At 38.6% G+C, this 12,094-nt stretch overlaps 1 protein-coding gene across 3 annotated transcripts in view; it reads left to right on the top strand.

The window, feature by feature from the left end:
* cntfr (ciliary neurotrophic factor receptor) overlaps window positions 1-12,094 on the top strand; it is a 261,418-nt gene that overhangs the window by 220,108 nt on the left and 29,216 nt on the right. For all 3 annotated transcript variants that reach the window (XM_034708919.1, XM_034708920.1, XM_034708918.1), the window contains 2 exons: window positions 550-667; window positions 3,015-3,181. In XM_034708919.1, the coding sequence (XP_034564810.1) occupies window positions 550-667; window positions 3,015-3,181 (285 nt within the window). The remainder of the gene's footprint in view (window positions 1-549; window positions 668-3,014; window positions 3,182-12,094) is intronic.

Genomic DNA, 12,094 nt, shown 5'->3' with positions numbered 1-12,094 from the left:
CTTTAGGTTGACAGAGAAATGGAATAATAGCGTAAAGCTGAAGCAGTTCCTTTAATCAGTTCTTTCATATATTATTTTTAATTGTTCTCTCCTCGTGAATCTAATTTTCATTTATTTGTGTTGCAAGAAAATAGAAGATAAAAAACACAGGCAATTACAACTAAACAAATTAAAAGCCAATCTTACATAAACATAACTGAACACAACTTAATTTAAAGCGAGGAGCATTGATGTTTTTAATGAAATATTTGATCAAGTATGAATTATTCACTGAGGAAATGTGTAATTAGGCACAGCTGCTCTGGATTTGATTAATGTGGTCTGTATTACTCTAAATGTTGATCTCAGTCTATGTTGATCTCAGTCTCTCTCTCTCTCTCTCTCTCTCTCTCTCTCTCTCTCTCTCTCTCTCTCTCTCTCTCTCTCTCTCTCTCTCTCTCTCTCTCTCTCTCTCTCTCTCTCAGGTATATCACCTAATGTATTTCCCTGCATACTGAATTTTTACATCTCACTTAACGGTCTCCTCCTCTCTTGTTTATTCTCCTGCAGTTCCCCCTCGGGAGCCCACGGTCACCTGTCGATCCAACACCTACCCTAAAGGCTTCTACTGCAGCTGGCATCAGCAGCACCCCACGTACATCCCCACTACCTTTGAAGTGGATGTACAGTAAGTTCATTGCTTGCATGTTAACACCATCTCTGATTGAAGCCACGTGATTTACATGAATATAATTACATTAGACATCTAAATATGAGTTTGATTGCTCTGCAAAGTGCTTGCCTGACATGATAATTCCACTTTATGAGAGCACAGGTCTGTTTTTTTAAATCAGGACCTGCTCTGGGGGCATTGCAGGATTTAAAGTACTTCAAAAAGCTACGCATTTGGTTACAACCATTCGCAACAAAAATCCATCTCTTTCCTCATCAAAGCTGAACATATAGGCCTGATACCAACTGAAATAGATCAAGTGTTGTATGGAGGACTTTGCTGCTTCAGATCACACAGACCCAAAGATAGGTGTAGGAAAAATAAGAGGACTAACATTTCATTGAGATTAATTTTTTTATGGTTTTCAAATCTACAAAACAACATGATTCAAATAACTGAGAGATGATGCATTTTTATGCAAACTTGTAAACATAAACATAAATCTCCCACAGCTATGGACAATTACTTCATATGTGCAATTTGTTATACTTTTTTAAGTTGAAAAAATGGCTATATGTAGTTTTTGTTATTCGTGATTCAATACATCAAAAATATGAGAACATAACAAAAACAAGATACCAGATTATCTGTTATGGAAAATGTTAGCCTGTGTTGCCTATGAGGCACCGTTGGCCTAGCAGCTTAAGCAAGTGCCTCATATTCAGAGGCTATACTCCTTGTTGCAGTGGTCACAGGTTTGACTCGCGGCCATAGACTGCATAAATAATGGACGTAGTATCTGTGACGTCACCCATTTGTGTCTGAAGCGCTGTTTTGAAGCCAATCGTCGGCGGTAGCCATATTGGAAATACTGAGCTCAGCCAAACTTAGTGTGAGGTAAAGAGGCAGGCTTTGAGCCTCCTAGCCAACAGCTACAGTGTTCCCGTCTGTTAATCAAGTCAGTCATGTCCTTAAATGGGCAAAACTTGTAATCTTAATATCTTCTGAACTGTCCCGTTAGAAAAAAATTCACCCCCAACACAGTGTGTGCCAGTAGAGAATTTAGCTACATAGACCGAAGCCGTTTTTTTAACCAGGCTGTAAACATGTTTATTAATGATGCAAAGGTTGTCTCTTTTAAATTGGTGTGTATGTGGTTTCCGGTGTTTCTGCTGCCAGCCTCAAGCGGCTGCTCAATGAATTTCAGTACTTCCGCATGGGCTTCATATTTTCAGACCGGAGTTTGCCGCTTGCTCTTGGCATATCTTCCCCAACTCTCTGCTTCCCACATTTCCCGTCTCTGTTCAGCTGTCCAATCAAATAAAGGCAAAACATGCCCAAAAATAAAATTACCTGTGTCACCTATATCCAGTTCTTTTTGTAACACAGAGAAGTGGAAACACCACATTTAGACTGAACAGTACAGATGCCATTTATGCTCCAAAAAGCAGAATATAAAGAAAAACTAATATCTTCCCCTCTCTTATCTCTCATCTTGTTTTCTGGTGTTGAGGTGTTATTCGACGGTGTGTAAATCTTAAATAACCAAAATGTGGATGGAGACACAGCAAGACACTCTCAGTCATGTTCTCTTTGATATTCCCAGATCACAGTCCCACAGCTCACATCACAGCAGGTGGACACTGCCTTCATTAATGTTGTAACACTAATTCTATTCTGTTCTGTGAATAACAATGAGGAGTGAAACAGAGAGCCTGAGTGAGGCACAGAGAGGTGTACATTAAGGCTTGCAGTTAAGAGTAGTTTATGTCTTTTATGTGTGTAGATGCAGAGTGCTGAATCATAGTCTTCTTTTAGTTAGTTATTTAGTTACTCAGCTGGTTAGTTGGTTTGTTTCACGTTCCTTATGTCCGACATGACTCCCCTGAGGACAGGATTTGAATTGTCCTTGGTTGTTGCTGACATCTGGCTTTTATCTATAATAAATAAAGTGCCTGATTTAAAAGTGCTTTTAGCCTTCAAGCAAAAGTAAAATATAGTTGTTAAGGCTCATGTATGCCTGGAAGCCAAAATGTACAAAGATAAAGTAAGACAGTAAAACTCAAGTCTGGCAGGTTCCCAAATCCAAGCTGTCCTGGTCTGTGTAGCAGGAAGCATTGTCAGCACTTTTTATATTAGAATTTTAGATGATGTCCCAGCTTTGATATATTTATCGCCCAGATTGTCAAAAAAAGGGTGAAAAAAAGGTTTCGTCAGCTTTGTTCTATTTCTGCACAACATGGGTTAGAGGTGTTTTTCAAGCAGAAAACACACCAGCTGGTAAAAAACGTTTGTGTTGTCTTAGTCCTAGGTTTTTGTTTCCTCTCTTCCAACCAACCATTGAACATCCTCTCCTCTTCAGACACAACCAGCGTTTACTGGAGGTGCAGAAAGATCCAGACCACAAGAATCGATGTCGTGTACACTTTCCAGAGGTGTTCTCCAGCTTCCCGTACAAAGTTAATGTGACAGCAGTCAATGCATTGGGGAAAGCCTCGACCACCATAATCTTTGAAGAGTCCAGTATAGGTAAGATAAATGTCCCATCATGCTTTATTGTGTGTTTTTCCTGTTCCAGTCTCCTTTGCTGTAGTTTTATTCTCTTGTATCTGTAAACAGTCGTAGAGTGAGGGGTTACGTTCTTTAAAATGAATTTATAGACAACTGTAAAATAAAATGAAACACAGTTTGGAGATTGCACTTCTGATGAATTTAATGATTAATTCTTAGTTCAAAGGTGTTAAGGTAACCTACTGACATTTTAAAATAATGTAAAATGATTTTCTAAACTCATTCAGGATTTTTTATTATCTCCCTTTACAAAAAAAAATGTTTTTTTAGAACTACTTTCAGAGATTAATCAAACAACTATTTTGTCTTTCCTCTGTCTGCACAATGATTATCCGGGTGTCAAGGCCACGCTTTCAAAATACTAACCATTGAGCTAAGTTAATGCATTTGTTTGACCACAGGTGACTGACTTCATTTGCTTTTGGTTCTGTTTTGAAATGTGTTGCACAAATCGTTTGTGCCAAAAATAAAAAGAAGATTTGAAATTTTCAAAATGTCACCCAGCTGAAAAGAGAGAGCACAACTTTGTTTCTTTCATCAAAAACATAGTGTATTAGCACAAAATTCTCTGACTGTGCACCCCTGCCATTACCAAAGGCACTGCACGACACAAAAAAAAAACTACCTCCAAACCTTTTCTGCACTATAAAGTATTTAATTAAAGCTTGGACAGAACATTACATCTGATTGAAAGAGCCAGAGACAAACAAACACATTGGTCATATTAGCATGTTTGTCTGTCTTTTCCAGTACTTTTATATGATGAAAAAGAAATCTCAAAAGTTTGTTCCTTCATAGACTATTTTTATATAAAGTATAAAGTACAGCCTTCATGGTTGTGGTAAGTAGTTTAAAGAAATGCAGTTTAAATTGTGAAGTTTTTGTTCACTTAGGCTGCAGGAGGCTACATAATAACAGCAAGATGCTTAGAATTCATGAGTGACTCGGACTGGAAAGCAGTGAAGAGGGGAAATTCATTTTAAAGAAGGAATGAGGAGTACTTTGATAGATAAGGGAAGTGCTGCCAGCGGTCCTCAGCTCTGTTGTATTGCTTAGAGTGCGATATGGGTGTGCATGGCGCATCAACACACACGGACACCAATGGGGCTGCAGCAAGAGTGAGTCTGTGGAGAGGGTGAGGTATTGAAATAGAAGGAAGGAGTGGGAGAGATGGCTGTGTGTGAGTGTGAGTGCGTGCGTGTGTGTGTGTGTGTGTGTGGTGTGTACATAAGTAACCAAATGAGGCAGTGACATGCTCTGCCAAGCCCCGGACACAGGACTCATGAAAATGCTAATGCTAGCCGGATTAGCGCCTTGGCTCAGGAAATATCCTTCAACTATTGGTGATAGCAAAATACCCCACTGTTCCTTTCTTCCCCTTCTCTGACCCTTTCAGTCCTGCCTGCCTTTCTGGTGACTTTGTACTTATTTATTCCTCCGTGTCCTTCCTTTTGTCTTTGTGCCCAGAATTATTTTCAACATTACATTTGAACTGATTGACGTGACAAAGATCTTCTATTCATCTTTTTGTTTTCCAATTGATTAGTCAAGATTATTCAGTTATTTAATTACAGTACTAGTCAAAAGTTTGGACACAGATTCTCATTCAGTGGATTTTATTTATTTTGATTATTTTCAACATTGTAGATTAATACTGAAGACATCTAAACTACGAAAGAACATATATGGAATTATTCAATGAAAAAAAATTGTTAAACAAAGCAGAATATGTTTTATATATTTTTTAATTTTTTTCAGGTTCTGATAAGTAGCCCCCTTTTTCCTTCATGACAGCTTTGCACACTCTTGGTATTCTCTCAGTCTGCTTCATGAAGTGGTCTCCTGGACTGGTTTCTAATTAACATGAGCCTTGTCAAGAGTTCATTTGTAGAATGACTTGCCTTCTTAATGTGTTTGAGACCATCAGTTGTGTTGTTCAGAGGTAGGGTTAGTAGTACATAGTTTCATAGTTTTGATGCCTTTGGTATTAATCTACAATGTTTAAAGAAAAAAAAAATTATAAACGTTGAATGAGAAGGTGTTTCCAAACTTAAGAGACATCCAATGAAAAGGCCAGGACATCACAATTTTTTTCTCCTTTGTGCTAAAATCATGTGGATACGAGCCCACTTCTCTCTTTTCTCGCTTTTGTTCACTTTTCTGTTCATATTGTTCGCCCTCCCTCACCCCTAACCCCTCCTCTCTGCTTTGTTAAAACTCTTTCTCATGCCATTTTAAGTTGTAAGTCACATTCATTATCAGGGACAACGAGGCAGATCGTAAATAAATAAAACAATTTCATGCTTCCTGGTGCACTTCTGAATCCTGTGTGGGAGTAAGACGATTCTCAACTGTCCCTGTTCATCCAACCAAAGCTGGATTGAAATTAGATGAGAATGAGATAGTGTATGTGCCTCTGCATGTGTGCGTGTGCGTGTGTGTGTAGGTCCTCACATGTGCATGTTGTGGGTATGGTTACAAAGAGAAACCTCAAGGAGCCTTCAGACTCATCAAATGATAACTTAAAGCTTTCTAGTGCCATGCTGATCAAACGCCTCGTGGTGCTCTCTAAGTGTAAAGGCTTCTGCAGTTAAAGCGTTTTTTACAAAGATTTTTTTTCAAGTCGGCTCTGACATCAGTCCACCTTAGCCACAGCTGTCATCTAGTACTACATTACTCATTCAGTATGATGAAAATTAATACACTATCACCTAATCCCAAAAGGGTAAATGTAGCTGCACTCAGTTTTCATCAGCACCATTAAATCATCTGTCATTTGTGTCATCCTTTCTGTGAAAACTTACAAAGTACAGCAAAAATATTCAGGTTACTTTGCGCTCCCAGGTACCAGAGGTACAAAGTCTAAGTAGAGTTCAGTCAATCAAAGTGCAGGTGTTAATTGCAGTCAGTTAAAAATACTTAAATAAGTCATGAAAACACCCTTAGTCTATTTATAAGCTCCCCCCTCCCTTCCTCTCTGTCTCTCTCTTTTTCCATCAAATTAGCGGCGAAGCCTGCTCAGACAATCTGTGTTTTTTACTTTGCAAACTATGTGCTGTGTGGGAGGTCAGAGTTCACTATGTGCTTCCAAAAAACACAGAGGGTCAGAGGTAGATTTACCAAGAGAAGCACTAATTAGTGTCCCGAATCATTACAAGTACAACTTTCTCCAGAACAGCACTGGATTCATTATGAGCAGTTGGTTTTCAGTGAAATATCCTCATGGTACAAGCTAGTCCAAAGAGCAGTAGATAAGGTGAGAGGTCAGATTTGTTTTATAAACATTTGACAGGAAATAAAGGTTTGGGAAATATCTTTACTTTTGGTGTGGCTATAAACCCTGTATGAGTTTAGGAGGACTGTAATCGGAGTTGTCATCTAAACCATCTCTAAACTTCCTCCCTGATGTATCTTTGATCATATGAGCCATGGGGATTTTAGATATTCTAAGTCTAGTCTTAAAAGTTTTTGTGCCTGTTTGGTTGAGTGAGTTAAAGCTCCTGTGAGGAACTTTTAATTTGCTTCAATGTTGGCGCCCCCCTGTGGACAAAGTGTATTTTGCTGATTATGTCCTGTACATGTGACATTAGTGTTTCTTGACTAAAAACCTCCTCCTGTTCTCTTTTGACTGTTAAATATATCATTCATTGATCATTTGTTGCTGCGGAACATCAGAAAGGCATCATGCGCTTACTCACTTTGTCTGACACCAACCCCGCCCCCTGCCCGTGGTTTCAAACATTAAAAATGACTTTATAGAAACAGTCACTTTTCTTGTTGATAGTCTTGTTTGCTCTTTCAGGTCGTAAAGAGGCATCAATATTATTTTATATCTGTTTCATGACCAGCTAAAAACTCCTCACGGGAGCTTTAATGAACTCACTCATCTGATTCTAATGCTTTATAACTACCTTTACATATAAATGACTACACATTAAACACGCCTTTCCCATATAGTCTGCACCCATAAAATGTATGTCCAAATAAAACACCACTTCTACTCTTTTTTGTTGTGTGTTCTCTTCACATAATTAATAATTGAACTAAATGTAAACATGCCAGGAGAATGAAGCTTGAATCAGGGATTTCAGTTTGTGTTTTTCACCAACACTTTTCTTCTGCTTTTGCCATTACTTTTCTGACAGCAGATTTAGTGTGTACTGTATTAACTTGAATATTTTGCCTCTTTGTAAAATGATATAGGTGTCATTACAGTGTATGGAACTGCTGCGCTGCACTTACACAGCAAAAATGGTTTTACTGGCACCAATATTTTTCACCTCTTTGATCCATTTTCTGTTTTAAAGTTATTTTGTGAGATTTCAGTAGCAGATTGAAACACTTTACTCCTCACTTTTTTTCCATTTGTTCAAGTGCACAGCTAGAAGCTGTCAGCCAGCACCTTCACTGCTGCGGAACAATGACAGTTTTGTTTTTTTACTTGTTATAAGCCCATTTACCTCATAGGGTATATGGTTGAGAGTGAGGAAAAGCGGGACAGCTACTGCATTTTAGATGTCTTTGTTATCATTAGTTCACACCTGGATGCATTAAGTAAAATGACTGCATTATGAATAATAGTGGTTTTAGAAATACTGCAATCAGATGATCATTGTAGCATTCAGGCTCAGTGGTGCATTGGGTTCTACATGCAGATTTAGCGTTTTAAGGTCTTTTATACCCTACTGCATGATTTCTGTAGAGTCCACAGCCACAGGGGGAAAGACTTTAAAGGCCCTTTTTCCTTAAAGTTAGAAAGATTGGCCACTCTCCATCCCAAATGGTTGTTCCATTTTCAGTGGACAGTGCATATAATAGCTTTGAAAGTACCTGTTTGAAAGATTAGACTTTTATGTTTCCATACATCTTTTCACTTGCATGACCAGCAGAGAGTGAGAACGGGCAGCAGTTTCTGTTACAACATGGGACTAAAAGGAACAAAGAGAAACTATAATCGGGATGCAAATTTAATTTATCATAGTCGAGGGAGCCATTGCAGACATGGGCAGGCACATTAAAGGGACATCATAAAACTATATACCTGTATGATCCCTGAATAGTTTCCCCCCACATTAAGGGTTATAATTCTGTCTACAGTGTAATTACTCTAGCCATACACTCTGTATTTTTCCTATATTAACACCGACTCATTACATCCGTCATTTTTATTTCAGATGTATCAATACTTCAGAATTCTGCATTAGAAGAACAAAATGTATTCTCTACAGAGTTTGCTAATATCTATATCTCAGCAGCTTAACTTTAATGAGATAACTTTTTTTTTTTTTTAATGGGGTTGTATGAGGTTCTCGTCAATAGTAAGTGTATTAGCCACAGGGGATGCCGGTCAGCTCAGCCCGGAGAACCGGAACAGAAGCTAGGCTATCAACCTCTGCAGACAGAATCAGCTCTATCACTTTATTCAGCTAATTTTAATAAATTCCAACTGAGGCACTATTCTCAGTGTAAGTGAATCCTCTTTTTGGACCTTTTTTAGCGCTTTACTTTGCTGTCAGGAAGCCTATTCACCTTTGCACTATTCCTGGACACAGCAAATTTGTGTGCTTATCCCCTTAAACTGATAATCTGAAATAGCTGGGTTTAATTATCTTTTAGTTCATCCATGGTGATAGGTGATAAATACAAGCGCTGTTTTGGACTTTATCTAATTCAAATTCAAAAAACGTTGTTTGTCCCCAGAGCCAATTTAAAGGCCAGAGAGCAGTGGTGTAAAGAACAAGCTCAATGCTGCCCAGCAGCAATATATACATCACACATTCTCACATACATACATACATATAAATATACATACATAGAACTAAGATTACAAATGATAAAGTGTAGGGAATGTGCCGTAGTAGTGGGTGGGCCGAGAATAAATTAACAAGGGCAAACATTTATGTCAACGGAGCAGCATAAGTAGAGTATAGTGCTGGGTGGGTAAGGGGGTCAAATGAGCTCAGTGTTTAAAGAATTCAAGTACAACAGGAAATAAATGTGTAAAAAGTATGTAGAAAACTAATACCGAATAAAAAAGTGGTCAGTGAATAGCGACCATCTTCTGCAATGCTGCACAGACTGCAAAATCAGTAGGTCTATGCTGCTCCAGACACAAGTAAACAACAGATCAAGTCTGGTATCGGCTACAACTTCTCAGCAGATAGAACCACAGCTGAGAGATGGAAAAGGAACTATGCAATCTTTTAAAATTTTCCTTGGAAGTGTACCTTAAGTGGATCCCCAGTTTGTGATACTAAAGATGAACAGTATTCATCAGACGGCACCAGGCTCTATTACCATTGTGTTAACTCATTCACCAATAGAATGCGTCTTTCCAGACTTCTTGAAGACTAACATGTATGTAACATTGGTGGAAAATAAGTCTGTGTTCTTGATCTGTTCCTTCATAGTTGTGCATCTTAGCATCCTATAATCATATCCTGAAAGTCTGTTATGGTCAGGTAGGTAACAGACCCTTACCGTCTCACTGGAATTTAAACGTTTCAGTTAAAAGAAATCTTTTCTGCCTTTATTATTATGAGCAGAGCTTGGTCTGGCTCCAGGTGCCCCCCACAGGTCATCAAAAGAAGGATGTGTTCATTACTCATGCAACACAAAGCTTATACTCAAGTGATATGAATACTTTAAAAGCAGTTGAGGCGCCCAACCCATACAAATTTCTTTCTGTTTTATTCTGTCCTTGCCCGTGTTTCCAACTGTTATGCACTGTTGGACAAAGCGCATGTGGACAAAGAGGAGAAATTCTGAACTCTGGTCTCCTCTGACTTTGGTTTCACACTGCCTTTATGCTCTTTTCTTTTCTTTCTTTCTATCTGTTGTCCCTTTCCTTTTTCTTACATTTACTTGAAGAAGGTCACGATGAGCTAACATCTCTTTCTCCAGGGAGAAAGCTGTCTGTCTGCTTTTATCTGTCTCTTATCTTCTCCATCCAGCTTTCATATTTCTAATCATTTATTCTATAAAGGTCATACAGAGGGAGATGCCTGTCTTTGTGCTTTTGTCTGTCTTCTACTTGTGTTGCTTTTTTAACCAAGATGCCTTTATCCTTTGGTATTACATCTGTGTGTATTTTATCAGACATTCAGATTGTAACTGCTGCTATCCATTTCCTATTGTAATGTCATGTGTATCTCTGCACTAGAAGGGTTTCGTGTAGCTAAAGTGGCAGGCCAGTGTGTTCCCTGGTGGGGGAGATCTAACAAAGCTTGGGTCATTCAATATGTCCTGAAAAGCGTTGAATTGTATTCTGTCTGTCTACCTCAATGGACATGTATTCAGACACTCACCATTTATACAAGCCTTTCATCAGGGACTGATAGCCTTTCCTATTATGACTCACCACAACCTTCCTTAATGTCTGTCTTTTGTCCCCACTTCCTCTTTCACTGTTAAATTATCAAATGTGTCTTGCATTCCATCTCAAAATAATAGTTTCCATTAGTAGATGTGGTGAACTTAAGAAAACAGGAGAAAAGACTGGTCAGAATTATTGTATTAGAGGCTGAGATGTGCTGAATTTCAATTTCTTGTATGAGCTAACACTGGAACATGTTTCTTTAATAAAACAATGTCATCCTGTTCTCTGAAGGTTTTTTTTTGTTTGAATTTTCAAACCGAGAAATGTATTTACATTTTGATGGGAAAGCAGCTTCTCTGTGCCCCATTATCATGGATGGGATTGTGTTTTGATGGCTCTGTGGGACATCCAGTGGTGTGAGGACAGTTTATATTTTTTGAACCCATGCTGGGCTTTCTTTGTCCATTGCTTCATCTCAGAGTGGACTAAAAACAATGACTTGGGCCACACAGTGCTAACCTTTGCTGTTTCTGAAAGCACTTGCTGCATACTACCTACGAATGTAGTATGCAGTCCGTACTGCAACAGCATCCTGCGTTTGAACGTAGTATGTAGTATGACCGTTCTGTAGATCTGTTTTACGGTATGCTGGGTCAGGCCTTGCTAGATTTATGGTTTCGGAAAGCGGAAGTAAACAACCACCAAGCTGATTGCGAAACTGCTTCCTTAGCATCCACTTATGATTTAAAAAGTTAAGAAGTGGTTTATATGGAATTTAATCATTTTCACAGCATCTAAAATCAGTATGACATCAGGGTAGTTTTCACATACTGCAGATTTTGCTCTTGTTCACATCCTACATACTGACTTTTGGCAAAATCAGTACGTACTACTAGTATAGTAGGCGGTTTTGAAAACAGCCCTTTTTTTTCCCGTATATGACAGGGTGGCACTCACTTTTTAGGTGCTTTACCGCCACTTAGTGTCTTGGAGTTGTTCCAGACATTTAACGGTCTGTTACATTTACTGTGAAGTAATGCAGAAGTAATAACAGAGTCAATACATATCTCACAGGTAACTGTTAATTTCTGTGAAAATTATCAATTGCCATATAAACCACTAAGTAACTTTTTAAATCATGAGTGGATGCTACAGAAGCAGATTCTCTATCAGCTTGGTGTTTTTTTATTTCTGCTTTCCAAAACCCCAAAAAACAGCAAAGCCTGACCCAGCATACTGCAGGACAGATCTACAGAACAGTCATACTACATACTTCCTTCAAAAGCAGTAATCAGTATGTACTGCATACTACATCCATAGGTCGTATGTAGCAGGCGGTTTCGAAAACAGCCCTGTCCTTTCAATGTCTGACTGGTAAAATCTGGCTCATAAGACTGCAGCAAAGACCCTTTCACCATAGGTCTTCAGATATCAGCTGTGACACTATGAGGGTTAATTGTTCAGGGTCACATATAACACTTTCAAGCTGTTTGAGTAGTACTCCCCATGTATTGATGTGATGTGAACAAACCTTGTTGTGTCAAATCTATGGA

Source organism: Notolabrus celidotus, chromosome 19 (assembly GCF_009762535.1).
Source record: "Notolabrus celidotus isolate fNotCel1 chromosome 19, fNotCel1.pri, whole genome shotgun sequence".
Lineage (NCBI taxonomy): Eukaryota > Metazoa > Chordata > Actinopteri > Labriformes > Labridae > Notolabrus > Notolabrus celidotus.
This window is presented reverse-complemented; position numbering and strand designations above follow the sequence as displayed.